Source organism: Aulostomus chinensis, chromosome 24, assembly GCF_037954235.1.
Source record: "Aulostomus chinensis isolate RoL2024-O1b breed Wild chromosome 24, RoL_Achi_v1.0, whole genome shotgun sequence".
Lineage (NCBI taxonomy): Eukaryota > Metazoa > Chordata > Actinopteri > Syngnathiformes > Aulostomidae > Aulostomus > Aulostomus chinensis.
This window is the reverse complement of record NC_141343.1, coordinates 15,051,971-15,079,505: the sequence shown is the minus strand read 5'-3', so window position 1 is coordinate 15,079,505 and position 27,535 is coordinate 15,051,971. Positions and strand designations below refer to the sequence as shown.

The window sequence follows — 27,535 nt, the reverse complement described above, 5'->3', positions numbered from 1 at the left end:
AGCTGCCGGCCCGTCATACCCATCGTTTGTTCCACGGTCTGTCAAAACCACCTGCTACTGTCACTTTAACAAGTGATGAAGGGAAAGGGGGGGGGGGGTCCAGCACCAGCAGAGCGGCGGTGGGCGTGGGAGTGTGATGAAGGTTCGTCCTGTGTACTGGAAAAAACAGAAGGAGCATCGTCTTGTTTAACCAGTGGTGTTGCCTCACGTGTCTCATTCTGATCTCGATGTCTTTCCCTTTTCTTTCTTTTTTTTTTCTTTTTTTGAAAGAAAAAAATTCATGGGTAGTGTCGATAGTTGTGCATTATTATTAAGATTTTTATGTACAGTTACATTGATTGTTTGATTGTACATTTAAAACAAAATATGTAAAGATTAAATTTTGTTTTAAATTAAAGGAGGACGATTCAAGTTGCACTGGATGAGTGTTGGTGGTTCGGTTGGTTCATCATCCCCAGAGCAAGGAGTCTATGGCCTGTGCTAGTTAGCTTAGCACAGTGAATGGTAGAGGATGGTAAGTGTTAGCATCCCACCACCAAGTCAAAAAAACCTTTCCTCCTCACACATTTTTTTCCTGCATAAATACAGAGTCGTGTATGGCATTTATTATAGTATAATTTTAAAATTATGAGCTGTAATTCAGAGAATCAAAGCTGGAGCTACCTTCCTCACTGAACTGCTAAACCTCCACCATCTGCAACCACTCACTGTGCTAAGCTAACTAGCATGTTCCACTTCAGTAGAACCACAAGGGCATTTTGGTCTCAGCCATATAAATGTAAGCAATATACATGAAACTGTACTGGACATACATCATTGGAAGTTATCACATTTCTTTTTAGAAGGTCGCACGACTCAGATTTCACTTTCAAATTAATCTGACGTCATCGTTCTTTCACCTGTCTTCTCAAGGCTTGTAACCATAGCAACCATCGCCATGTCCTAAAGGAGTCGAGTTTACATTATTCACTCTTCACAAGGAGGCGGTGTACATATACACACACACACACACAGTCTCAAGTTACGCCACCGTCCATCTCGCTACACTACAGTACGAACACCAGAGTGGACGAGTGTAGTCAGGTGAGTGTACACAGGTCGACCAGACATTTGAAACAAGTGGACCAGAAAGAATCAGTCCTTTTTCTTACACAGCACTTTAATTTTTATTCCACTACAAAAAAAGCGGCATCTCAAGAGCACCAGGAAAAGCAGAAGCAGCCTCCAGTTCCATCTCAGACCAAATGCCCACCTGGACCAGACCAGACTGAGGAACGAAGACACAGAGTCCTTTCTTGTCCCAGAGAATGATGTCCAACATCGCCAATGTCACACGCGGTCAGACTGTCTGTAGAGGCCAGACCACAATGCTGCTCCATCAAGATGCTGGTCCTCTTTACTCAGAGAGAAAAACACACCACCATGGCTAATTATAATAATAATGATGTAATAATACTCTTAAAAATATTAGAAAGGAAAACAGACCTACCCAGAACAGGAAATACACTACACACACAGTAGTTTGTATAAAGACAGTACATCATACAATCATGGAGCTACGGAGACCTGGGGCACCTCAGAGGAATGTGTGTGTGTGTGTGTGTGTGTGTGTGTACTATATATACGCCACAAGACTGTCCCCTCAATTAATAATGAAGTTATCTCAGGCCACAAGATGTAACCTGTTCCAACAAATCAATACAATCATGGGACCAAGTTATTTTATTTAAAGGAACAAAAAAGATCTTGTGGCCTAATTAAAAAAAAAACAAAAAAACTTACTTGAGGGAACAAGTGATATCTTGAGGGAACAAAATAACTAGTGGCCAGGACGTAATTTAGGGTAAAAGTTGTATCTCGTCGCCACACATTTTCTTTTTTGGGGGGGAACGAGTGCTGTCTCGTGGCCTCAGAGAAACAAATCTGAGGGAAGCAGTAACATCTGAAGGCTGTGCATTCATTTAATTTAGGGAACAAGTTTTACAACGTGGCCATGAAGTAATATATTGTGGGAACAAGTTCTATCTCGTGGCCACAACATACATAGTTTCTCTCTCCGTTAGCCACTCCAGGCCTCCGTAGAAACTGTGACCTCTTGAGTCCAGCATGCATCTCTGGGTTGGAATCAGTAGCCCGACGTGATTTCTTGAGCAGATGACGGTTCTCATGTTTTGCTAACATGAAGACCAGCTTGAGGCAGATTTCAGGAGTTCAGTCATAAAAAGTCTAATCGCTGTAAGAAAGTAAAAACTGAAAAACCACGCCCTCTCCTGAAGAGACGTACCCTCCATACAGGAAAACATCTGTACAACTTGTTGCTTCTGACATTGTTGATTCCCTGGCGAGTACATTCAAGCATGGATCCATGGTGAGAACTACAATGGGACTCGACGAGCGCCTTGACTCATCAGGTTTAGAGAGAAATACAAACATGATTGTTCCATCAATATGGGGGGGTGAGTGGATACTGTTTGTCTTCAAGTGGAAATGCATAGCAGGATCATCGTCATTCCTCCAGAGTGTGTTTGTTTCGTCAAACATGGCTCTCGTAGAACACCTGATTGGGCGGGATCTTATTCACGGACTCCGGTGGTGGCTCCTGCTCGCTGCTCGGCTCTGGCTCTACTTCAGGCTGCTCTGCTGGCTGGGCAGGAGCCAGCTGTGGAGCGGAGGTGGGTGTGACCTCAGGCTGTGGCGGTGCATCAAGGTTGCAGCAGTCCCCGACAGCAAGCGGCGGATGTACCGACACCTGGATGGCGATGTGCTGAGGCTGCTCGTGAACGGAGGAGTTGTCTGAATCGGCAGCGGGGGATTCGCTGCGGTCCCTCTCCCGCCCTCGCTCTCTCTCCTGCAGGATGGTGAAGACGTCCCTAACACCGATGGCGGCGACCCTGCCTGTGGGATCACGGCGTCCCTCAGGTGCTTGTCTGAGGAAGGTATGCCTCATTTCCTCCACCCCGACTACCTCCAGGATCTCCTCCATAAAGGTTCGGCAGTTCATGATGAGTGGCGGCAGCGGGATGCTGCGAGCCAGCTCCTCGATGTACCGTGCAAACTCCATGGTCTTGAACTGTGTCACCTTGGCGAGCTCCAGCGTCTTGGCTGAGGTGATGATGGGGATACGCTTGGCGATCTCAAAGGCCTTTTGCAGCTTTTCAGCGCCTTCGGTGCGGAAGAATTCATTGATGGCTTTTTCCGTCTTCTTCAGGTGGCTGCTCATCATGCAGAGGCGTGTGACATTCAGGATCATGATGATGGTGAAGGTGACCAGGCAGACCACCATGTAGTACACGCCCATGTCGCCATTGGTGAAGACCACGCGTAGCGTCACCGTGCAGTTGGAGCTACCGTACACATTGGATGCCATGCATGTGTACTTCCCTCGGTCTGCGAACTCGATGCTGGTGATGTTTAGAACGCCGTTGTCCAGCAGTGACCACTTCCCATCTACAGAGAGACGGAGGAGCTCATGAACACAACAGCAGACAATAAACGAGGAAGGTTCGTGAGCAGTCAGTCAGAACCACTGATCTCTTGCATACCTGTGTTGTTTAAGGCTGACACAGCAGTTTAAGAGATCTGTCTTTGGTGATTCAGACCCTTTGTCTTTTGAAAAACGTAGCTAGCAATTGTAGTTGCCATTTTGCTAAAATACTGACTAATAATGAAGTGTTGAGTTCATGAAATCTTAGTCATTAACACGTGCACGACACTTTTGGGTGAATTACCAATTAATTAGGACTTCTGCCACCAAACCCACGACAATGAAACTCTCCAGTGCGGTTTGCTGACAGGAAGTAGCTCTCTCCTTAGGTCACAGATGTTCGTGCAGTTGACAGACCTCAAAACCAAAAAGATCCAGAGCCGGCTCAGGGAAGCAGGTGTATTCAAGCCGCTGGCACTGCACAGTAATCTCACAGGAAAGCTTCTGTATGACAGAACTATTTAGATACTTTAAGGCCTGACGCAACAGCCCCTAAAAAGTGGGTCACCGAACACATCTGTGAGCCTTTTTCTCCACACCTACAGGACCCCTTTAAGCCACACAAGAGAGCACTTTTGTTTTCAGCCCTGCATTTGCCTCCAGTACCTTGAAAAATCTGAATTTCTGTGGTGGATTCCGGACAGCTCATGTGCTAGCAACAACAAGCTAAGAGGGAACAAGCGAGCTAACAGGCTACTACTATGTCTTATGTGTTCTGTATGGATATTCCACACATGTACAGAGCTGCCCTCTCACCTTGGGCTAATCATGTAGTTTTCTATCACCTTGCGTTGGACCACAGACGTACGTCCCTACATTACATCAAAATTCTGTTTTCCAGGTGTATGAATGTGGAAACAAGGCATCGGCACCCTTGATACGTCAGGTACTTGCACCTCTACACTGTGTAGGATTGAAATTAAATAACATAACTGCATTTTTCTAAAGGTAGCGTTAATCCACAACTGGTACATTCTTGTGAACGACTGCAAGACCACCGTGTCTGCAGATCGTCCCCGCCGTGGTCTCTGCATAGGCGGAGTGATGGACAGACATCAAAAGATCTGAAACGTTTCTGCCGCCTGCTTAGTTGCTGGCAGTTTCTCTGCGGTCCTCTGGAGTCCATGAATGTGCTGTCAGGAAATGTGTCCCGTGTCCCGCCCTTCTGCCTTTTCATGCCAGAACAGGATTTCTAATTTTACCTCCACTGCTGGATCATGCGATACAATTGATATGTTGTTGGTAGAAAACACAGCAGGAAGTAGACGCTGCTGAGAAACCCAGCCAGCCTGGCAGCCTTTACATGGTTAGGAAAAAAAAAAAGCAATTTCCAGGCCTTGATTAGTTTTGGGAAGTTGCCTGAAAAGCCTGGAAAGGTCATGTATTGATGTAACTGGGGGGTCATGATACAATTGCTGTTTTGGGTTTGTGGGCCACAATAACAACACTTCTTCTGATGGTGCTTTCAGCTCAAAACAAGTGACTCCTCGCTGGGCATTCCCTCTCGCATGAAATCACAACATTCACACAGGGAAGAAGAAGAAAGGTGAGTTAGAATGGAAATAATGAGGAACACAGCAGCTGCCAGTAGGCGACGGTACGATGATGTCACGTGACAGGATCCCTGGTGCAATGAATCACAAGAAAGTAGCAGCAACAAAAGTATTTCAACAGTGTCCCACATTTGTCCCCAACAGAATGGACATGCTACTGCAAAAAACTATCAGTGATGGAACCGTTACAGCACTACTGAATAAATCTAGAAAACAGAGGATAGCATCTCCTGGACTAGAAAAATACCAGATTTTGATGTGCTAACAAGAGATTAGATTCTCCTGAACTACCAAAATACCAGATTTTGATGTGCTAACAAGAGATTAGATTCTCCTGAACTACCAAAATACCAGATTTTGATGTGCTAACAAGAGATTAGATTCTCCTGAACTACCAAAATACCAGATTTTGATGTGCTAACAAGAGATTAGATTCTCCTGAACTACCAAAATACCAGATTTTGATGTGCTAACAAGAGATTAGATTCTCCTGAACTACCAAAATACCAGATTTTGATGTGCTAACAAGAGATTAGATTCTCCTGAACTACCAAAATACCAGATTTTGATGTGCTAACAAGAGATTAGATTCTCCTGAACTACCAAAATACCAGATTTTGATGTGCTAACAAGAGATTAGATTCTCCTGAACTACCAAAATACCAGATTTTGATATGCTAACAGGAGCTTAGTGTTTGTCCACCAGAGCCTTTGTCGTCTCCTTTATACACTTGTTAGCAACCACTGTTTTTAAGACACAAATCACAAAGACATGTTAAGCTAGCGCAAAAACACACACCTTGTTTCTGACATTTCACCCAAACCCAATAAGGACTTAGACAAAATGGAACACGCTGTTCAACAAAGCTCTACTAAAGGTATATCTGGGTTTTCAGGACTTATTCCTGTACTTCTATCTGAAGAGAGACAGTATTTCCCATTCATTACATCAGATTTACAACTATGCTGACATTTGGTTTGTTTCTGGTGAGATATGAATGTTTTTCCATTTCGTTGCTACCCCAGGGTATACGAGGCTATGCTAACTGATGAATGTAATTCAGTGATTGACCACCTCATGATGGGGTAAATCCTGATGGGAAGTTGCGCAGCAAACTACTGGCTACTTCTCCTTCCTAACAAACCTGACGACCTTCTGCATTCACCACTAATGAAATTAGAAGCGAGCGTCTGGCAGCGCCACCCGAGCAGGAAGTCGGGTTTAAAGTAACAGCAGCGGCGTCCATCTTACCGCTGGTGTCCGTGTCCAGACAGTCTCCATGGGAGTTGAACCACTTCACGCTGGGGAACGGCTCTCCAGTGACGTTGCAATCAATCAGCGCACAGCTCCCTTCCCGGGCAATTAACTGACTCACTTTAGTGAACACAACTGGGACAAGTCCGCTGGTTGCCAGGGTGGCGTTCTCCTCACCCAATGATAAGGCCTTGGCGGTGTGAGAGGCCGCAAGGGACACCAGAACCAGGAGAAGGTATCCAACAGGCCGGTGCGTCATTTTGTCTGACTGTCGGTGCATCATTGCTCCTGGATCTCCATCCTGCTGACTGGCTATCTCTTGATGGCGGAAGGCAATTTGGTCTTCAGCTCTGCGATGTCAAACATGTCACTGAACCCAGGGAGAGATTGACAGGTGTCAATCAAATGCAGGGTGAACAGAGTAAGAACCAACTGATCCCAGAGCTGACTCACGAGCTTTACCCGGAAAGTACAGGTACATTTTACCTGACGTGTGACATGAGCCACAATCGGATATCCAATATGCTAAAAAGCTAAACGTTTCTCTGATTAGCAATATGATGAGTTTAAAGGCTAGCGGCAAGCTAACGTCACGCTGAAGTGATTTTCTCCATCAATGCTACAATATGCAGGAGTCATATCAAGCGAATTCTAACCAAATTACATTACGAATAAAATTAATCAGGCGAGTTAAGAGAAACATCTTTTTCAGAGTTTAATCAATTTGGTGTTTCCATCTCCGGTTTTGTGAATTTTTTTTTGAACAGCAACTGAAAAACAACGACACCACCCTGCGTAAAAACATTTAAATTTGAGGTGGTTTTTGCCTTACATTGTTTGCACGAAGGGCAACAAAACAAAACAACAACAAACACAAAACGCAATTCACGACAAACTACCAACACTTGGAATTCTCCAGGTTGGGATTCTGACTTCTAGTTGACGTCGACAGAACAAAAATAAATTAATCAAGCAAATCTAAAAACGTGATTAAAATTGTTGTTGCTGTTTCACGTTCATCGAAGCTCATCACCTCAAATAAGCAGCTAAAACCGGGGAAACGCGTGGACCTCCTCTATGGGAGCTGTGTGAGTCGCTTCCATCCGCATCAACATGGTAGTGGACGAGCCGAGCAGCGGCCGGCTGACCGGATTAATACGACAACAAAGCCACGCTAGCTACGTAACGGAAGCGCTCCGGGCTCTGTCTACCTCCTGGTTCACATCGGTACTGGGAGCGGAACATGTAATTACACATTAACCACAAAAACTATCATTAAAAATGTAGAAGTTTTAGTCAGTTGTTTATTCTAAAGATATAATTGCGGTGGCTCAAGCTGAGCTGTTCCACCACAGGCAGCGCGAAACAAGTACAGGGCGTGGGGCCCGACTATGTACTGGGTTCTGATCGACTGTCGCGGGGGATGTCCGGACCTGAGCGGCTTCAGATGATGGTTGTTGTTGTTTTTTGTTTGTTTTTTGTTTTCCGCCCTTGTTAACCACAATTCCTCCACATCCCCCCAAGCTAGCTGGAAAACGCGTTCGGTTCAACCGTTTAAAATGCTGCTCCCCGAGCCCGGCGACGTCAGCCTCACCTCGACGCCCGCTGCTCAAAACCCATCACCGTCCCAAATATTCCCCTCTCCCACATACTCACTTCATGGTCTGTCGACGTGGATGAAGACGCCGGGTAGGTCCCGTCGGTCGTGGGACTATTTTTCCGGCTGCATCCCTTCCATCCTCCTTCTCCTCCAGACCTCGACCGCTATGTGACAAAAAAAATGGAGGTATGGAGGACCGAAGCGGCCAAAATAACCAGGCACTAGATGAATAATCAGTAGATGACAACAGCTAAATTAACGCATCAGACTTTTGTAATAAATATGCATAGATTATAGTATTTTAATCTAGTATTATATTTCCAAATGAAGTCTTTTGAGGTTTTACTTTTTTGTTTTTTTTTATGGATCAGTTTTAGTTATATTAATATATTTCATCTATCCATGTATTTCTCCGCATAAAGAGATACATAAGTAGATGCAGTACCTCGATGATGTCACTCCCAAGTTTTTGTGGGAGTTTTGTGGTTTTATAAAGAAAAAAAAACGCAAAAATAAAATGGGACTAGAGAAGCAAAACTTTGAATACTACTAAAAATATAGTTATTGAAGTAATTCGCTGTTGTACATTTTTACGACAAGTGAGAATAACCTTTTTTGCGATACTAACTGGTATGATTTTATGCACATTCTGATATAATTAGAAATGTCAAAATTGATGAAAAACAAAAAAAAACTCCTTAAATTTCGCAAAAAGGAAAAAGTAAATTGTTCAACACAGAGGATGGAAACCCTTGTTCCAGTCACGCCAAACTTCGTGTTGCTGTTTCCACCACAATATATATATATATATATATATATATATATATATATATATATATATATATATATATGTTTGCTTGTTTATTTATTTATTTATTTAAGTATACTCTTTTTGGCCACTCCAGGGCTCCATAATTTACAATGCAGTTAATTTGCCCTGTTTTTTTATTAAAACAGGGAATTTTGTGAGGCAAATAGACTGAGGCGAGAAGGCTTTTCCTCCCCCTTGTTTCAGCAAATGTTGGATCATGAGAAGACACGACAGCACAGTGACGAGTCCGGAAGCATCAGCACGATCAGAATATCCCCTCGAATTCAGCCGGAACTGTTCGGCAGAGCGAGAGCGCGTCCGCGTGTTCCGGCAGGTCTTATCCAGGCTGTATTGGCTATTTGTGGGTCAGAGCTGATTGCTGACTCACACTGAGGCCACAGTTGAAGCTTGATGTGTTGACACACTGGGCCAAGGTCAACCACCAAGTCAATAATTCTCCATCTGTGTAGAAGTACTCAGGGTATCCCAGTTAGTGGGAGTAGTGTAATAATCAGCGTTATAAACAATCACATAAATAAAGCAACTATGGTTATTGCAAAACAATGCGTAGTAGAAAAAGGGGCAGGACTAGAAAAGAACATTTTGATTTACTTTGCTGAGCATTTGGGGTTTTTGTGTATTAGTATTTGTATTTTTACATGTGTAAAATAAACCAAACCAACCCGTAGACATTTCCAGCTTCATACTGGATCGGAAACAGCAGTCACGTGAGTCGAACACAACACACACGACGGCTAAACGCACCAACTCATCTGGAAAGTCTTCCTGAGAATTGAACATGTCATTCTAAGATCAGAGCCCAAGATCGGAGCCTCAGATCAAAGTCGAACACGTCAAGAACATTTCAGTGATTTGGGCTCTGAAGGGAGACTTTATCTTTGTAGGCTGATGGTCACACATCTCATTCCTGTCAGCCCGATATCTCAGTGCCTTGAGGGTTTGTCCTGAAATTTTGCTCGAATGCTCACTGGACCTGAAGATGACGTGGAACGATTTTGGTGGTCAGTTGCTGCCAGCTGGCATTAACGCATCCCGTATTTATGTGCAACATTTTGAGCCCCCCCCCCCCCCCCCCAATCTGACAAGTAATAAAATACTTAATGTGCATACCACTACATTTGTGCTAACTCAGCTCTGGCCCACTGGGATGCTGCTTAGCCACTCATCAATTCGTCCGCGGTGGCGTCCAAGGTCTACTTTGCCCCCATGTCAATGCTTGACATGAGATACTGTTTACTTTCATAACGCCAGGGACTGCAATCAGTGCTTCACTCTTTGTAAGTAACTTCAAGTGTGCAAATAAGCGCTTAATAGCTAAACTGCCCTCATGACCCAGTTCTCCTTTACAAACACAACTGTTCTGAGAGCTAGAACACACTCACACACACACACACACACACACTCACACACACCAGCAGGAGCACGTCTGTACAAAGGGAAAGAAAACCATTGGCACCAGCAGCTTGTCAGCAGGTTATGTTGCGTAACAGCCGACCACTGGAAGATGAAGCCGCTGGCTTGTTCATGACCTTCTTGGGATTAAAAAAAAAGGCCCTTTTTTTTCTTGACCTGCTCCTCCGCTGTTGTCGGTAAACAAAGAGGAAAGAACTCCAGTGGCTGAATGCTGAGCCGGTCCTCGCACTTTAGCGAGTGATGTCGGACGATAAGAGAGAAATGATGGCCCTGCTTTGATTCGCTGTCAAAGGTCTCTTCGTCTGGAAACCCGTCGAGCGTTGCAGCATATTTCAGCAGATTAAAACTGGATTACGTGGAGAGCTTTAGACCCTAATGTGGCGTGCTGGTTCTCTCAGCAGCATGAAACAAAAACTAAATTTCCAAACGCACCACCAGCGCATTCTTATCCCAAGAGGTGTCCTTCAAAAAAAGCTCATGTTCAACTTTGACACTTGCACGTGAAGCTGAGCGTCTCAGGTGCGTGCGGCTCTGCGATTCCATCCAGCTGACACCATGAAGCCAGCAGCTGAGTTCATTTACTGATGTGAAAAATAGTGTGACATCATGAGATGAGAACTTTGCTTTTGGAAGGTGAGACGTTCCTGTTCCAACATGGAAGTGCCTCATGCCACAAGCTTGTATGTGGTAATAATGCGACAAATCTCCTGTCCTAGCGTGAAGGTCTCATCATAGGTGTGGATTTCTCCTGTGAACAAAACTGATGAGCCAGTGTGAAGGCGGTCGTGACGACTGACCGTCCTGTCATAACCTGATAATCTTGTACGTCAAAGTAACGTGAAACTGTCTTGAAACGGCGTGATGAGTTTGCTGCTCGTGTCAGGACAATTTGTTAAAACATGAAAATATTTAGTTTTGCGTTTGTATGCCGTTATCATGTGACAAGATCTTGATGTAGAAATAAATCTTATCAGAATAAATTGAAATGAAAACATCTTTATTTTCAGGCTGCGCCATGCTGCTGCCGCCGCCACGGCCGCCACCACGGCCGCCGCCACGGCCGCCACCACGGCCGTCCAGCGATGGATGTTTGCAGCCTGGTGAAGGTAAACAATCAAACCACAAACTGAGAAATACGTGTTTACATTTGTTCAAGTCGCTGTAGGGATGAAGTACCTGGTGGTGAAGTACATTATTAGTATTATTGTGCTTTAGGTTGGCTCGACACGACCCTGGTATGACCTTTGACCCACCCTGTGGTGGCATACAGTTAGAAGTAGCACAATATTAAATACATTTAAATTCCGTAAAAGTCTTCAATTTATAAAAATACCGCAACCTCAGTGAGGAACTACAGTCCTCTGTCATCATGAGAGGGACACGACAGTCCTCTGTCATCTTAAAGCTTCTTTGATCAGAGAGGAGAGTCTTCGGAAAGCCTGTTGGAAGAGAAAAAAAGAGGCTTTCAGAAATGGTGTGTGTGTGTGTGTGTGTGTGTGTGTGTGTGTGTGTGTGTGTGTGTGTGTGTGTGTGTGTGTGTGTGTGTGTACCTCATCAATCTGCTGTGGCGTGGACAGTGAAAAGGCAGCTCTGACGTAGGGGCAGGCGTCACTGCTGTTGATCATGAACACGCCTCCAGGAACCAGCAGAACCTTTTAGGGCAGACAACTCATGTTAGGACTGACGACGGTCATGCTGACTGACAGAGAAAAGTCATGATTCAGCAGAAATCATGGCTCAGAGCCAGCTTCAGCCATTCTTGTGTAAAGTAATCCGATTACCTGTTTTCAAGCCTAACTTGAGAGCCACAGGGGTGATGTATTCTCGTGGGCTAAGTTAGGACCTTCATGGTTCCCTCCACCAATAACCAATGGGATTGCTAATCACTTAAATATCAGCTCTATGGCAGAACCACTTATGATTTTGGTGCACAGAGCTAACGTTATGCTATGCTAGCTAGCGGGGCATATCTTCTCTAAGTGGCTTGATTAAATCTTTTGTCTGTGCCAACTGCTTGCAGTCCTCTTTAGCCACTCGCCAAAGTCACAAGTGTGGAGTTGACTGATGTTTTTCCCGCACAACAAAAAGCTAACATAGTTTCAGCTTGTGTTTTGGGCATTTTAAACCCACTTTACTGGCTTATTTCTGACTGTTTCTATGCTAAGCTAGGCTAACTGGCAGTGGCTATAGACTTCAGCAACAAATATGATTGTCGTATTTCTCTGGAATCATGAACAGAGATTCTCTTTGTCAATTCCCGTTAGACTTGAGCTGCTGCGACTTGAAGAAGCCTGATTGTGCCCACTCCTGTTTTTACATCACTCATCAGCTATTTGCTAGCAGGGATTTACTGACTCCTCTGTGTGTGTGTGTGTGTGTGGGTGTGCGTGTGGGTGTGTGTGCGTGTGTGTGTGTGTGTGTGCGTGCGTGTGTTGCTAAACCCACTCATGGAGTACACAATAGGTGCTTATCATGCCTCATCCTACACCATTCAGGCTCAAACCTGCCTCACCGCTGCTGCAAAACATCTGCTGGTGAACACAAACGCACTCAGATCAAAGGATCAAAGCTTAACAGTACAATTGTGTTCCCCTAATTCAACCACAGAAGAAGAGTAACGTTGGCATTTAAACTGGACCGACCTCCTTCTCCAAGGCCTTCTCCATAATGAGCCGTTGGGTGTCAGCTATTCCCTTTAGCTTGATCCACAGGAACATGCCTGCTGATGGGGCATGCCACTCTGCTACATCTGCACACACACACACACACACACACACACACACACACACACACACACACACACACACACAAATACTTATTCTCACACACAAAAACTTTTAAGTGGGATACAAATATTGTCCATTGTCTCCAGAACCAGACAAGAGATCTTCCTCTCCTCTGTGATGCATTAGCTTGCTAGTTAGCATAGCATAATGAATGGCAGTAGATGGGAAGTATTAGCATAGCTCTGTCTCTGTCTGTGAGTTCATGCAGCACCTCTAAAGGTGAAGGTGATGGAGGTAAGCTAACACTTCCCATCCACGAGCATTCATTGTGCTAAGCTAGTGAAGACTCTGAGGGCCTGTGCAGGTAAGTGTATTTTTCACATTAATTACTGCTGGCAAAGTCTGTTTTGGACAAAAATGTGTTTGCTGACCACCATGGTCCGCCATGACCGTGCATGCTGAACATGGCCAATAGCCGCACAAATACCAGGACTGGAACACCAGGTTTCACTCCATTTGATCCAGTTTACGGGTCAGTGTCCCTGCTGGAGGCTTGGTCGAGACATGTTGGCGCGATTTGTTTTTTTATGATTCAGCGATGTTTGGACAGAGGCTCTAAAATTGTCTGGACGTCTCCTCCTGCGTATTCCCGGTGGTCCAGTAGCACCAAACCTGTGTGGATTTACCAGCTTGTGTAGTTGCTATTGCTGTGTTAAGTGGTCATCACCAGTCGAACCTGCCAGCCATTTGTCCGCAGAGCTGATCATGGCGTCACGTTGTTTCCTGTAAAACTCGATCACCCTGCCAGAGGAAGGAGAGCACAGAATTGTCAGCGTACGTTTGTAAGTGGATGCTTCTCTTGTCCGGCGAAGGTGGACGTACCCGTCTACGTGGCGGAGGAAGCCCTCCTGACCCCAGCTGTCCAACAGCTGGTACACCATGAGCTGCAGGGAGAGGAGAGTCTCAGGTTATATACCATCATTCAGACGACTCAATGGCACCTTGGAGGGTTGAATAGAGATGTGAGAACATGGCACGAACTGTTTCCACCCTGTTTTTAGTCCAGATTAGATTAAAAAGCAGAGGCGAGGATTAAATCAGAGGCAGCAGACATTTTGTTCATCCTAATTAATCTTCTTTCTTTGTAAAACCTCCTCTGCTAATCCTGACACACCCGGGCAGCTGTAGCGTGACAGCAACTCTTCCTCTCAGTGAGTTCATGTCCAAACAAGTTGGATGTACTCGATGGGCGGGGGAGGAGGACGACTGCTCACCTGGGTGAAGGTGCTCGTGTGCATGGTGGAAGCCTGAATGTGCAAAACCAAACGGTCCACAAGCGGTTTGGGACCAGTCACGAAACCAATCCTCAAGCTGAAACAGTGAGACCAACGAATTAACATGGAAAACTGGACTGAAACCAAGACAAAGTCCGTTTGTCGGGAAATGTAACTCAGTCTAAGTTTGTGCGTCGCTGCCCTGCAACTCAACAGTTCATTTTGTCGGACTCTCTTTCGTTACACCGACTCATTTTAAAGAAAACTAGAGAAAAAAGAAACTATTGATGTCACGTTGAATGAATTAGAAAAACAAAGACATGAATGAACTGCATTACCAAACCAACTGAAACCAGAGTCGTCAAAACATATTTGAACGGGACAGTCGGTACGTAGAAGTCTTTGTTCTGTGGACAATGTGAATGTCATGAATACCTTTTTATTGCTTATTCTCTGTATTTTCCATAACTGTAGGAAGATGAAAACAGCAACTGTTAACTAACCACAGTATGAAGTACTAAGGGCCACAAAGAAATATTCTGTACCTACAGACTGATAACAAGTTTAATATCAAAGATAATCAACCACTTGTAGAATTTTTCGAGGGGAAGATACTTTTTGTCCATCGTCTGCGGAGCAGACAAGAAGCTCAAGACCCATCCCTCCTTTTTGCTGCATTAGGGAGCGCTCATGTTAGTTAGCTTAGCACAATGAATGTAGTGAATGGGAAGTGTTAGCATATCAAAATTTACCAAACACATTTTTCTCCAATCAAGTCTTTGCCTGTTATGAATATTGTGAAAAATACGCTTACCAACGCAGACCATCTGACCGCTAGTTAGCTTAGCACAATGAATGGAAGAGTTGGTGTACATTTGTAGTTTGTGGGCCACTAGAAGAGCAACTGCTGCGACTAATCATGGCCGACTCAGGTAACCTGAATCCATCAGTCGTGGCTCTGATGGTTGTTTTGGGTAAATCAGCGCTGCTGCTGACCAAAAGGGATCATTGACGGCGGCAGCAAAGCTTCAGTCTGCACTGGGATTAAATCAAGCCAACTCCCCTCCCCGCACACGTACGGACAGAGACGCTCACCCTGACGACAGAATCTTTGAGAAGGAGTCTGTTCTGATGATTCGACCGTCCACGTCCATGGAGAGAAACGTTGGAGCCCACGGCTGCAAATACAACAAACATTCATCACCTTTTGAAACGGTTCAAATACACGTCCCTCCAAGTGCGCGGCGTGGCGCCATAACGTCAACGTCTTTTTACCTTGTCAAACTGCAGGAAATAGTAAGGGTCGTCCTCGATGATGAGCATGTCATACTGACGGGCCAGCTTTAAAAACATGAACAGGAGAAAGACTGAATCTGTGGAGGAAAGAACAGACGACCCTCCAACCTGTGTACACAGTGTATCACAGCATGTGCTGAAAACACCATTTTTTCTCGACACGTTTGCTTTCTTTGGAGGAAAAATGTGGTAAATATTAGAGTGAGTGGCGTTGATTGAAGACAAACTGAATCACAACTGAACTCAAGACTGGCATCATCATAGCTACCATAAATAAGAGTGCAACCCTCTGACAAGGAGGCTACAAGATTGTGTTTCATTCTCATCCACCAACAATAGTTCCTTTTGGATCCCTGATTGGAAAAAGGTCTCTGGATAAAAGATCCCGATGGTTTCTAGAAGTTTCTGTCGACTGTTTCAAATGGACTCAAGCAATTTGATCCAAATTCCATCCATCCATTCATTGTCTTCCACTTATTCCTATTAGGGTCCCAGCTCGGGCGTGGGTTCTTTCTGTGTGGAGTCTCCATGTTCTCCCTGTTCCTGTGTGGGTTCTCTCTGGTACTCCAGCTTCCTCCCACAGTCCAAAGACATCAAGAGGGGACGAGGCTGATTGATTCTCTAAATTGACTGTAGGTGTGAATGTGAGTGTGAATGGTTGTTCGTCTCTGTATGTTGGCCCTGCCATGGACTGGTGACCTGTCCAGGGTGAACCCCGCCTCTCGCCTGTAGATGCTAGGATAGGCTCCACCCCCCGCGACCCTTACTAGTAAGGAATAAGCGGAAGATGACGATGGATGGATAAACAACAGTTAAGATTAACGGTGGGAGGCCAGCATGACATAGGTTAGTGGGGGTCATAAAGCAATAAAGGGTCAAGAGATGGATCTGGAAGATGTTGCCTTGATTTAAAGATTTTAAGATGGCCATTACTTAAGAGGACTGGGCAGATATGTGGGGCGGTGGAGCCTATCCCAGCGTCAACGGGCAAGAGGCGGGGTTCACCCTGGTCCCGTGATCCCGTGCCCGAGCTGGGACTAGAACCCAAAACCTTCTTGCTGTGAGGCGACAGTGCTGACCACACCAAATTATCTATGAAATGTCCAGAAAATTAATGCTAACAGCTAAATCATGCTGACGCCCTGAGTACAGTCTTCAGGGTCCAGGATCAAGGATTTAATCGACATCGGCTCCAAAAGTCAATCACTTGTTCATTGTTAGATATCGCTAACTTATCTTTCCAGCTGATTCCATCCAAATTTGTCCATCAGTCCTTTGGAGATATCCAACAACCAACCAGACATGTTCTTAAAGGCCAAGCCAGGAGTTAGCATCTCCATGGTTCCCTCCAACAAAAGCTAAAGGTTCTGATTTTCGAGGCATAAATGCAACGGTTAGCAGTACAAAGCTAACGTTACGCTAACAAGTGCCACCTTGGACACACGACTTCATCACACTTCAATGTTTCTGGTGTTTGCAGTTTTATCATTCCAATACTTGTTAACTCACGCAATTTTCAATGTATAAAAGCATCAAAATTTGCAAGCGCAGCATTTACAGATGCATTTACTGCCATAACAGAAACTACAAATCATATTCCAGGCATTTATCCACAAATCCACCGGCTTTGGTACGAGGGAAAAAAGACCTTTAACAATGCAAACCTTTCATGGTTTCAGGACTCATTATTTCAACAAACCAACAACAAAAAATCATCAAATATTATCAAATGAAGTGCCACCTCATACACTTCCCTCTTCCTCTGTTCTGTCATAGAGGCGCCAGTGGGGTTCCCACCATTGGGGATCGTGTAAAGGATCTTGGGAGCACCACTGCCGGGCTTGTGGATCTCTGAGGGGTCCCACTGAGATAAGACCTCCTTCAGGCCTGCAGGTATCATTCCGTGCTGGTCGCTGGGAACATTGATCAAGTTACAGCCCAGCGGTTGGAGCTGCAGATGAAAGTTGGACGGTTACAGAAGTTCGAGTTTGTTTGTGCTGTTACAAAGAAAGTTCCCTTACTGCCGCCAGAGTTCCCGGGTATGTTGGAACGTCCAGAAGAACATTGTCTCCAGGGTTCACCAGCATTTCAAACAACTAAAAAAAACGAAACCATCAACATGAAGGACAGAATTTCCAAGTCACGGTTAAGTTGACGTGAGTGTCTGGAGTGGTCAGCACCTTACAGAGGCCCTCCTGGCTCCCGGTGGTCACGCACGTGTCCATCTGTCCGTCCTCGGCTCTGTAGCTGAAGGAGGGAGGGTTGTGGAGACTCTTCTGCAGGTTCTTCATCCATGACAGCAGCTCGGGGATTCTGTGACGGGACATTGCGCAAGTCTAAAAACTATTTAACCTGAGCGAAAAAAATTGGGGGGTTTTGCGTACAGGGAGTGAGTCGAGTCTTTTCACTAGAGACTTCCCAGAGCGACTGTTGAAAATCAAGATTGACCGTTAAATATGAATGAAATAATTCACAGTCAAACTTGTTCATGCGCGCTGCTGTTGGCCGGCCCTCAGGCTTCTGAAGTTTTCACAATTCGGACAAATTTGTACTCCTGTGGCCAAACAAGCAAGTAAGTCGAGGCAAAACTTTGTGTCCCGTCTGGGGTGAACGCAGCTTTAATCTTAAATGTGTTTCCTTTTTGTCTCACTCTTGTTTCGTCAATTTTCTGTCTCAAAAAAAGTAACGGGAGTTTATTCCTCTTCCAGCAGAGGACGCTCGCGCTCATGTTCGGTGTCTAGATTTCTGCCTCTTACCCGCTGGAGCCGGAGTACTGCAGTGCCCTTTTCATTACGGCCTCATCAAAGGTGACCGTCTGTCCGTTCTTCACCTTAATGGAAGCCGAGTGGAAGGGGAAAGTGTTGGGGTTTGGGGCCCCGCCGGCCAGAGAGATGAGGGAGGGGGGCGAGCGCTGCTGCAGCTCGGCTTCATAGAGAAGGAGGGAGATCAGTAGTTGGAGGAAATCTGGGACAAAACCAGCAACAGTTCGGATTCTTGCCCTGAGAATTTCTGGGTGGAAAAAAAAAAATCTGGGGGCAACGTTAATATTTTGGAATCATAAAAATAAAAATGCTAATGTATCTACCAAATTTTTTGCGCTTAGTTGGTTTCTCCAACATCCTGTAAAGAATTGTGAAGTTTACCGATTTAACAATTAGTGGACAAATTGGTATTGTGAGGTTAAGTTGACGTTAATTTACTTTTCTGGACCATAGTTTGTAACAATGGCGACCAAAAAATGACATGAACAGGTACTGCTCATGAAATGTAAATGCATTTACACATCAATTGTGTTGGTTCGAATCGAACAAGTCCAACCCTCCTCTAGAGCAGCTGGACCACTGCAGATCTCAGTGTCCTGAATTTATTAAAGAAAGACTTGTTGAAGTGGGGGTTTTTTCTCTTCAGTTCTCCTGTTTTGCTGTGAATCACTGGTGAGTTCATTTCAATCAATGAATGTTTTAGAAGTGCTTCAAATACGAAGACAATGAGTACAAAATGTTAATGATACAACAGTAAAACTTTTTTTGAAACGGTAAAACCTGAAAAAATAGCTATTTATTGCATTTCTTCCGCTGTTTTTTTAATGGGTTTTTAATCTCTGAAAATTATAGATTAAATATAAATATAAATTTATGACCAGGATGTTTGAAACCAAGCGGGAGGATACTGAGTATCTGAGGTAGCAAACAGGGACTCACTCAGGATCCGGATGGGGGACGGCTTCCTGGCTGCACTGACAGCCGTCAGGTAGCGAGCATAGTTCATCATTCCTGCAGTTATAAATCGCAAATTGTCCTCAGAATGTACTAATTTATTGTTCACAAGCAGCTCAACATAATGACGTCACTTAATCAGGTGACCACGTGACCACTTTTTTCAGATTTATTACGTGACAAAAGCACACGAACCCCCCATGGGTGACTGATTGAATGACGTATTTCACATTGGTGCAAATAATAAACTGCAGCTTCCACTGCAACCTGTTCAGGTGAATGTCCGCGTGCAGGGAGTCAGCAGGATTTGTAATACATGAGTTTATTTCGGTTTCGTCAGCAAAGCGGACATCACGCCTTCAGTGGTAAAACATTTTCAAACGGAGCCGTTTTTAAACGACTTGTTACGCTCGGGTGCGTTCGGAACCACCCGCTCGCTCACAACAACCACCAGAAAACACACGTTCGCGTATTTTTATTAGCAATGGCAGCTCGACTGCGTTCAGCTGCGGTGACTGACCTTGCGTAGCTTGGCCGCCCAAGGGCTTGTGGGTAATGTGTTCCTTCATATGCTCAGTTGTGCTGGGCGCCTGAGGTGTGAGTTATGCGAGAACTACACTTCCCTCGTATTATTTAGTCTATAAAAAGATTTAGCTGTTGCTAAATTAGCTTGCAATTGGAAAGCCGGGGAGCAGCCTTGGCTAGCAGAAGAATACTCTGTTTGACAGCTGTGCTTCAGCCAGTGTCACTTACAAACATAACACGCCGATAAAGTTTTGTATTCACGTCGACAAAAAAATGTCTAACTCCTTGCCATTCTTTTTACAGCGGGCATCGGCTACCATGTTTTTTTCCCTCCACTGGAGGGCAGCCTGCGCGTGAAAGGACAAGCAAAGTAACCGGAAAACAGCGAAGAAGAACGATAAACATTCGCTCTTGTAGCCTTAGCTGAAATATGCTAACTCCGAGCGATAAATTACAAGGATATATCTGTTATGTTACGTTATTTTTGCTCAGTGCGCTTTGGTAAATGAGAGTTAGCTCCCGGCTAGCTAAGGTGTAGTGGAAGCTAAAGCTAGCTGGAAGAAAGCTCGCGAACATAGCGGCTTCCTTCATTCGGTTACAACGTTTGGAAAATGTGATTCTCCTTTTCACGGTCAGGGTAACTTCTCCGAGTTAATTTTTTAACCAATATTTCCGCTGCCATGTAACTTATAGCTGCAGCTTTGCTGTCCTGTTCACGGGGTTTTTGTTAACTTGCATCCCGTTTCAATGGGGAAAAGAAAAGAAATGATTCACCTGAGGTCTCTAGGTGAGCATGCATGATTGTCCGCCGTTCATGTTTGATTTTTTTTGCTGAAAAATGTCACTGACCAGTTTTGTTTTAAATGAAATTGTGATCATTATAATGTGCAGTTTAAATCCATCTGTTTGAGAGATGCGAGTTGAGTATAAAGCCCATTTTAATGAAGTTTATGACATCCTATATGTCGTTTTCACCACTTATATGTACTTGTACATTTTGGTTATATTGATCTCAGAAATTATAGATATTTGAAAACTAGCACTTCTCAGGTATTTTTACTTCATACATCTGGTGCTTTGTACCACACAGCTGATGCCAGCACTGGACTGCACAGCGTTCACAAGCGCAAACACAAAAAGCACAAGAAGCACAAGAGGAAGCACCACAGCCTCGCCGAGTCTCCCGAACCTGAGCCCGTCGTGGTCCCTCGTCCACCCCCCCAACTCCGACTCAAGATCAAACTGGGAGGTCAAACGCTGGGAACTAAGAGGTGAGATGGTTTCTGCAGGGGGCTGCTGTCATTCCCCAACTTCCTCGTCCTTGATTCCATTCCTTGCACCCAGGCAGCAGCTTTGGAGCAAAAAACGAGGGATGAGGAGGGATAGACAAAACAAGAAAACTAAACCATTTGTGTGTCTTTTAGTGTTCCCACCTTTACCGTGCACCCTGGTGTGGCCCGTCCTCCCTCGCCATTGATGATTATTGATAACAATGACGATGATGATGACGACGATGATGATGACGAGGACGATGAGCCCTCAGTGCCTCTGGAACAGTACCGGGCCTGGCTGGGTATGTAACACAAATGAAAACATTAGGAGATGGTGGGGCTGAGTCTACAGCCAGGTGCCTTCTGGAGCATCAGTATTTAGCACTGGGACCAGAAAGCCCCCATTGGTTCGAATCCATACTTGGAAAGTGAGGACAACATGGGCATTCAGTAACTTGTAATCCCTAAACTCACCACTAGAGGCCACTACATTGCACATGCAATTCCAGGAGGGTGAAGGCAAGCCTTGGCTTTGGTTGGACAGAAAATAATAACATAGGGGTTTTATGTATCAGATGAAGACAGCAACTTGGCCACATCTCCTCTACCAGACATGGACTCGGACTCCATGCTGGGCGGGCCTGTGGACGAGGAGGAGAGGTGGCTGGATGCTCTAGAGAAAGGAGAGCTGGACGACAATGGAGAACTGAAGAAGGAGGTGGATGAGTCTCTGCTCACAGCCAGACAGGTGAGGGACTCTTTGAGGCAAGTTTGTCAAAGTATTCTAGTTGGTTCAAAATAATGCTGCATTGTTTTTGTTAACATCCCTCTTCAGAAAGCCCTGCTTCACAAGCAGCAGAGCCAGCCCCTCCTGGAGCTTCCCATGGGCTACAAGGTGAAGGAGATGACCGTCGAGATGATGCAGAAGCGGGAAGAGCGAGCGCGAAAAAGGCGCCTGCAGGCTGCCAAGAAAGCAGAGGAGAATAAGAACCAGACGATAGAGAGACTGACCAAAACCAGCAAGGCCAAGATCAAAAGCATGAGGGAGAAGAAGTCCAAGCAGAATCAGTGTCCCATAGTCCGCTACAGTAACTCTGCACAAGGTGTCACCATCTCCTTCCCCATAGGGGTCCCTGCTCCTGTGCCTGCACCTCCCCGCCCTCCACCTCCAGCCCCCAAAAGCTGCGGCGTCAGCGGTTGCACCAACCTGAAGAAGTACTCCTGTTCCAAGACCGGGGTCCCTCTCTGCAGCCTGGAGTGCTACAAGAGGAACCTGCTACTCGTGGAGAGTGCAGCGTGAACTCAGACTGGACACTTTTGTTCTAGAAGTTGGGTGTGTCCATGTGTGCTTGAGGGTCATACGGATCCTTGCAGATACCTGCTTCAGAAACTGTCATTAAAGCTTTCAGGACTCTCAGAATAATGTGGAATTAACTTGTTGCTATGTCGTAATCTTGTAATAATGTTTTCCCCCCTTAACATTTTGATTATACATTTTAATTATGCATACTGTATTAGGTTAACATTTTCATTTTAATAGTGGGAAAATTATGCACAAAGACTCACAAGTGTCACAAGATGAGTTTTTGAAAGAATAAAACGAACATACTTTAATTTCACACATTTTCAAACGAGACTACAAATGTTGTCGTGGACTTCACACCAGGCTCCTGGTCAGTACCAACATGGGAAATGCTCGGGGACATGGATATTAACAAATATGTCAACAAAATTTGACCTGACCTTACCAGACTCCTCTAGCTGTTGTATTTACATTCACCAACTTGGATATTGAAGCCACATTACTGATGGTTATTTATCAAAATGTATAAATTGTGCTTACATTTTTTATGAGAACCAATAGTCCTTACATCAGTGCCACAGTGCTGATGTCAGCTTATTTGGTCAAAAATATTGTATTTGATTTTGTCCACATCGCCTAGTCTGAAGAGGAGGTGCGACGTAGCAGGATCCTGGTATTCCCTCCAGTTCCACCAACCAACCAGAGGAGGCGCTTGTGAAGTGACCAGGACGCACATCCTCATCTGGCTTTCCACTGGCAGACGGTTCCTGTGTGGACGGCAAACCAACCTGGAGGTAGTGTGAGGACCTGAACCACTGGCCTGTGTGTTGGTTGGCAACATAATAGATGGTTGCTCTATTTTGCCGTAGTAAATGAGAACTTCTGTTCCTTTTTCTGATTTGATTTCACCTTGAAATGCCTATTTTGCTATTGCCTGAAGTGCTGGGGCAACTGCAGCAGACAGGCCCGGACATCAGTGGAAGCTGCAGGCAGTTTGCCCATGTTCTCCCATCGTTGTATGCTGGGATTGTACCGGTGGACCAGTCCAGACTCACTGTAGTCTTCCTGGCAATACCCTCCCAATATGTAGATCTTCTCTTCCAGGATGGCTGATGCTGCTCCCACGTGAGAGACGGGCAGAGATGTAAAAGCAGTCCAGGTATCAGCCACAGGATCGTACACCTCACAGGTTTGTTGGTCTGTGTAAAATTTCCTCAGATTACACACTCCGCCAGCAACATACAGGTGACCTTGCAGAGCCTCCATGCAATGCTGTGCCCGGTCATGGTTCATGTCTGCCAGATAGGTGGTTCCGGTCTCTGGTTGGTACAGGAACATGGAAATGAGACATGTGTATTTGCAGTTGAAACCGCCAGAGATGAAGATTCCGCCATTGAGGACAGTGACAGCATAGCCGCTTAGAGGCTGGTCCAGGGGCCGGACAAAGCTAAGAAACACAGTCATTGGATAGGAAAGCAATCTTGAGACAAAAAAGTAAAAGTAGTTTCAGCCAGCAATCACAGTGCCTGAAAAATGAAACACGAAGTCTATTGCACACCATTTTATTACACCTTGACTGCTCAAAAATCTTTCAGCTTACCTCCAGGAGTCAGTATCAGTGTTGTACCTCTCAACACTGTCCACATTGGTGTTGATCTCTTTATCTCCACCAATGGCATAAAGGTGTTCCTCATGCACCACCAGTGAGAAGTTGCTTCTAAATTCCTGCATGTCGGCGAGCTTCTTCCAGCTGTCCTGCACCGGGTCGTAACTAGAATGTAAAGACAAAGATGGTAATGCATCTATATGACAGTCAGGTTATTGATGGTGTCATCTACCTGTAGGTGGATTTCATCATGTCATGCTTGGTATAGAAGTAACATCCTCCAACCACATACAGTCGTCCCCCCATTGTTGCAATGCCATGCCGGAACTTTGGCTTATCCGGTATCATTCCCAGCCTCCTCCACTCTATCTCCTTCACCAAGCCTGTACCACTGCGTAGAGAGTTCACAAACCATAGTTCCCTACTTGGTATGCGCTGACCCACATCTGGGTTGAGCTGGTCTCCCCCAACTAGAACCAGAGCGTATTTGGGGCGCCTGATCCGACACTGGTCCTGGTTTGGTGGAAGGCTGAGACCAAATTGCTTGAATGCAGAGCCATACAGTTCCACCTCATTTCTGCATTCTAAGCGCAAGTTAATGGCCCTTACTTCCCTAAACTCTCGAAAGGTCATCAGGGGGAAGCGAACTCCCTTCATCAGTAAGCCGGCCTGTTTTAGTCTCTCCCCAGGATCAGCCTCAACCCAGGACATCACGGCTCGAAATACAGCCAACTCAGAGGGCACACACAGGCCATCACTGCAGAGGAAGCCTAGTAGCTTCTCAGCTTGCAGGTCAAGGAACTTTGCCGTTGAGGAGACCTCCCAAAAGTTCCTCAGCACAAAATCATTGGCTTCATCGAGAAGTTCTGACATCCCGTAAGCTTCCGCAAAAGACACCACATCCAGGCAGGACCTTGATTCCATTTCTTGTTGCATGAATTCAAGACACAGCAAGATGGCAGGTTGGAACTGGAGCTGAAGGGCATTGCAGCAGATCTCAAAAACACAGTCCCAGCTGAGAGGAAGGTTCCCACTATAGGAGAAGTTGATCAGAGCTTCCAACTCAGATGCTAACAGGAAAGGAAGACCAACGGAAGCTTGATGGGATTCCCTCATGCCGCTGGTGAACATGCCCCGGAAGAAGTCGCTGCTCCCCGCCAGGATAACTCTGTGGACTGCAGAAAGAAATCAAATCGCTCGTGAATTATCAAGAACATTAGACACTCTTGGACAACAGAGAATTTTTCATGTTTCCTATAACTGCTGGAGAGAGAGAAACCCTTTTTTTGGCATCTCTGCACAAAACATGGTAATCGTTTTAGTTCTAGGAACCTCATTGTGAGGAACCTTTTTTGATCTACCTCTCCGGAAAACACAAACTTCAAATGCCGTAAGGGTTCTCTGATGGTTGAGGAGTCGCTGACACAACATGGTTATCTGCCATTTTCATTTAAAAAAAACAAAACAACCTACACCGAGCTGTGTCACGTAACTGTTGCTACTTGAATACAAACAGAACAAAGGACTTTTTAATACTGGGGTGAGCTTCCCACAAACTGGTTCCTATAATGCATTGGTCCCAAAGTGCCTAAAAATTGGGATTATCTGATCATAAAGTGTGCCAACCGTGGTATACATCCCCATCGACTTCCAACGCGACATCACAGCCCACTCTGTTTTCCCTCAACTCTTCCATGGACTGAAGAGTAATTGTCTGTTCAACAGCAGAGGTCCTTTCATCTTCCTTTGGCCATTCCTCATGTTTGCAGTGACCCAGCAGTCTAGGAACCCCCAGGGCATGAGCTGCAGCCTTAATCTGTACCAAGGTGCTCTTGTTTAAAGATAATGCAACCCCAGTGTAGGCAAACTCTAAAAGTGCCTGGAGCCCAACATGATCAACGTCTGGTCCAAGACTCAAAGACCACTTAGGGACATCATTGTAGTGTAATAGCGCCTCTCTTTCTTCCGTCAGTCGCTCTCTAATAAAAACACTAACAGCAGCCAGAACAGGTGAGTGTACGTTGAAACTGTCTCCACTGTCAGTGGTCAGGGTCAGGTCTGTTAAAATACTTAAATCCCGGAACTTCTTCAGTGCCAAGAACAACTCTGTAGGATAAGTTTTGCTGTGATATGTGCGGACATTATCTGGAGGTCCTTCGTCCTCACGTGCCTCTTCAGTTGTATAATCCCTGCTTCCATCCTCACTACTTCTGCCGCCCCTCACCCTGAACTCTTTTTTGACCCTCCCTCTCGTCAGCCCCATTCTTGAGTCATTGTAGGCCACAATCCTCCTCAGCTCACAGTTGTCTTGTTCAATCCCTTCTCTTCCTTCTTCAATAACTCTTTTCCTCTTTTCCTTCTCTCTCCTCCATTGTTCTTCCCATTCCTTTGGCAGGCAACTCCCGCTACATTCCATGCTGGTGGCTTGTCTATCAGTGGTTACAAACACTGATTAAATCATGGCAGACTTAACAACCATGTCCCATGCAAGCTTTTTCTGTCTCTGCAAAGCTTTCGCCCTATGCTTTAATCAAGTCTCTGAGTCAGACTAAACTTCCCTGACCAGGACGGGATACAAACAAGCAGCTATTCATAGTGACTGGGTCAGTCAGATAAAGTTTCAGCAGAAAGTTGCTATGCAGATCGTTGTAATCTTCAGCCAGGGAAGAAAAAGCAATCTTGAATTTAATCCCCACAACATAGACAATGGGGGGTTTGTCTTAGATTCAGGTAAAAAATAGCAAATGTTCAAAGACCCACAAGTAAAAGCTGTACTAAAACCTGACATTTAATCCTGCAAGGAGTCACAAAATAACTATCAGGCTTGGCTTCTTCTTTGGAAGATTAAAGTGAGGGCTAAAAATATCCACAAAAAAGAGTCCATTCTATATACACAATAACATGTTATTTTAAAAGCATGAGAATAATTCCTGGATGACCTTTATAAGTCAAACGTTACAGCTGGTGATGACGATGGGGATGATAAATTGATAATGTTGTAAATTAGATTTGGACTTATTTTATCACTCTACTCTTCCAGCCAAAACAGGACAATACTCCTTACCGTGTGCTCCTGCATGGTCACGGTCAAATCTGTCCCTTTCAGTGCATTTGCATGACTCTGCTGTTGAGCCACAGTTGACAAACATCCCTCCGAGCTCTGCTGATTCATTCTTGGTCAGTATACGTGTCACAAGAATGTCTTCTTAATGATCTATAAACAAATGATAGAGACTGGATCCGAAGACTCAAAGATTAAATTGAATTTATTTTCTTGGAAGAGAAGGAGCATTTTACTGTGCAACACACAAGTGAGGTTACAGAGACGAGGCTCGCTTTGGAGCACTAACAGTCGGGTTTACATGCCTTAGAACTGTGCGTTTCTGCTCCCTCCTCTTCACACAGACACATTCCACAGATATGGTCACATATCTGCCCAGTCCTCTTAAGTCATGGCCATCTTAAAATCTTTAAATCAAGGCAACATCTTCCAGATCCATCTCTTGACCCTTTATTGCTTTATGACCCCCACTAACCTATGTCATGCTGGCCTTCCACCGTTAATCTTAACTGTTGTTTATCCATCCATCGTCATCTTCCGCTTATTCCTTACTAGTAAGGGTCGCGGGGGGGTGGAGCCTATCCCAGCATCTACAGGCGAGAGGTGGGGTTCACCCTGGA

General features: G+C 45.1%; 4 protein-coding genes across 7 annotated transcripts; 1 reads left to right on the top strand and 3 right to left on the bottom strand.

Moving 5' to 3' along the window:
- Positions 1 to 1,126: 1,126 nt before the first annotated feature.
- mfap3l (microfibril associated protein 3 like) lies at positions 1,127 to 8,101 on the bottom strand. The gene is made up of 3 exons (XM_086198018.1): positions 7,949 to 8,101; positions 6,290 to 6,662; positions 1,127 to 3,447 (listed from the first exon to the last, which is right to left on the bottom strand). Exons 2-3 carry the CDS (start codon positions 6,573 to 6,575, stop codon positions 2,534 to 2,536), a joined length of 1,200 nt encoding a protein of 399 aa, XP_086054144.1. The 5' UTR covers positions 6,576 to 6,662; positions 7,949 to 8,101; the 3' UTR covers positions 1,127 to 2,533.
- Positions 8,102 to 11,117: 3,016 nt separating this feature from the next.
- aadat (aminoadipate aminotransferase) lies at positions 11,118 to 19,872 on the bottom strand. 2 transcript variants are annotated; one of them, XM_086196919.1, is made up of 14 exons: positions 19,670 to 19,872; positions 19,135 to 19,206; positions 18,190 to 18,397; positions 17,614 to 17,746; positions 17,455 to 17,529; positions 17,175 to 17,384; positions 15,413 to 15,478; positions 15,233 to 15,315; positions 14,138 to 14,234; positions 13,746 to 13,807; positions 13,600 to 13,664; positions 12,780 to 12,886; positions 11,688 to 11,789; positions 11,118 to 11,576 (listed from the first exon to the last, which is right to left on the bottom strand). In XM_086196919.1, the coding sequence occupies exons 1-14, from the start codon at positions 19,716 to 19,718 to the stop codon at positions 11,532 to 11,534; spliced, it is 1,374 nt and encodes a 457-aa protein (XP_086053045.1). In that variant the 5' UTR covers positions 19,719 to 19,872; the 3' UTR covers positions 11,118 to 11,531. The 2 variants fall into 2 exon arrangements, with proteins under 2 accessions (XP_086053045.1, XP_086053046.1); XM_086196920.1 differs by having other exon boundaries at positions 18,190 to 18,358; positions 19,670 to 19,868.
- ino80b (INO80 complex subunit B) lies at positions 19,377 to 22,579 on the top strand. 3 transcript variants are annotated; one of them, XM_086196921.1, is made up of 6 exons: positions 19,377 to 19,424; positions 20,368 to 20,461; positions 20,765 to 20,945; positions 21,099 to 21,247; positions 21,521 to 21,693; positions 21,781 to 22,579. In XM_086196921.1, the coding sequence occupies exons 2-6, from the start codon at positions 20,422 to 20,424 to the stop codon at positions 22,243 to 22,245; spliced, it is 1,008 nt and encodes a 335-aa protein (XP_086053047.1). In that variant the 5' UTR covers positions 19,377 to 19,424; positions 20,368 to 20,421; the 3' UTR covers positions 22,246 to 22,579. The 3 variants fall into 3 exon arrangements, with proteins under 3 accessions (XP_086053047.1, XP_086053048.1, XP_086053049.1); XM_086196922.1 differs by lacking the exon at positions 19,377 to 19,424 and adding an exon at positions 19,496 to 19,514; XM_086196923.1 differs by lacking the exon at positions 19,377 to 19,424 and having other exon boundaries at positions 19,533 to 20,461; positions 21,557 to 21,693.
- A 206-nt stretch (positions 22,580 to 22,785) lies between these two features.
- Positions 22,786 to 26,305, bottom strand: LOC147238841 (kelch-like protein 33). The gene is made up of 4 exons (XM_086196925.1): positions 25,481 to 26,305; positions 24,087 to 25,029; positions 23,849 to 24,019; positions 22,786 to 23,695 (listed from the first exon to the last, which is right to left on the bottom strand). The coding sequence occupies exons 1-4, from the start codon at positions 26,268 to 26,270 to the stop codon at positions 23,176 to 23,178; spliced, it is 2,424 nt and encodes an 807-aa protein (XP_086053051.1). The 5' UTR covers positions 26,271 to 26,305; the 3' UTR covers positions 22,786 to 23,175.
- Positions 26,306 to 27,535: the final 1,230 nt, after the last annotated feature.

Bases quoted from the DNA above. Each gene is read 5' to 3' on its own strand.
- aadat (XM_086196919.1), bottom strand. From the start codon at position 19,718: ATGAAGGAACACATTACCCACAAGCCCTTGGGCGGCCAAGCTACGCAA. The intron at 17,385-17,454 runs GTAAGGGAACTT...TTTCATCTGCAG, and splicing joins ACCCGGGAACTCTGGCGGCA to CTCCAACCGCTGGGCTGTAA. The intron at 12,887-13,599 runs GTTCGACTGGTG...GTGTGTGTGCAG, and splicing joins TGCGGACAAATGGCTGGCAG to ATGTAGCAGAGTGGCATGCC.
- LOC147238841 (XM_086196925.1), bottom strand. From the start codon at position 26,270: ATGGAATGTAGCGGGAGTTGCCTGCCAAAGGAATGGGAAGAACAATGG. The intron at 25,030-25,480 runs GTTGGCACACTT...TTCTTTCTGCAG, and splicing joins CGATGGGGATGTATACCACG to TCCACAGAGTTATCCTGGCG. The intron at 24,020-24,086 runs GTAGATGACACC...TTTACATTCTAG, and splicing joins ATGATGAAATCCACCTACAG to TTACGACCCGGTGCAGGACA.
- mfap3l (XM_086198018.1), bottom strand. From the start codon at position 6,575: ATGATGCACCGACAGTCAGACAAAATGACGCACCGGCCTGTTGGATAC. The intron at 3,448-6,289 runs GTAAGATGGACG...GTCTCTCTGTAG, and splicing joins TCTGGACACGGACACCAGCG to ATGGGAAGTGGTCACTGCTG.
- ino80b (XM_086196921.1), top strand. From the start codon at position 20,422: ATGGGGAAAAGAAAAGAAATGATTCACCTGAGGTCTCTAG. The intron at 21,248-21,520 runs GTATGTAACACA...TTTATGTATCAG, and splicing joins ACAGTACCGGGCCTGGCTGG to ATGAAGACAGCAACTTGGCC. The intron at 21,694-21,780 runs GTGAGGGACTCT...ATCCCTCTTCAG, and splicing joins CTCTGCTCACAGCCAGACAG to AAAGCCCTGCTTCACAAGCA.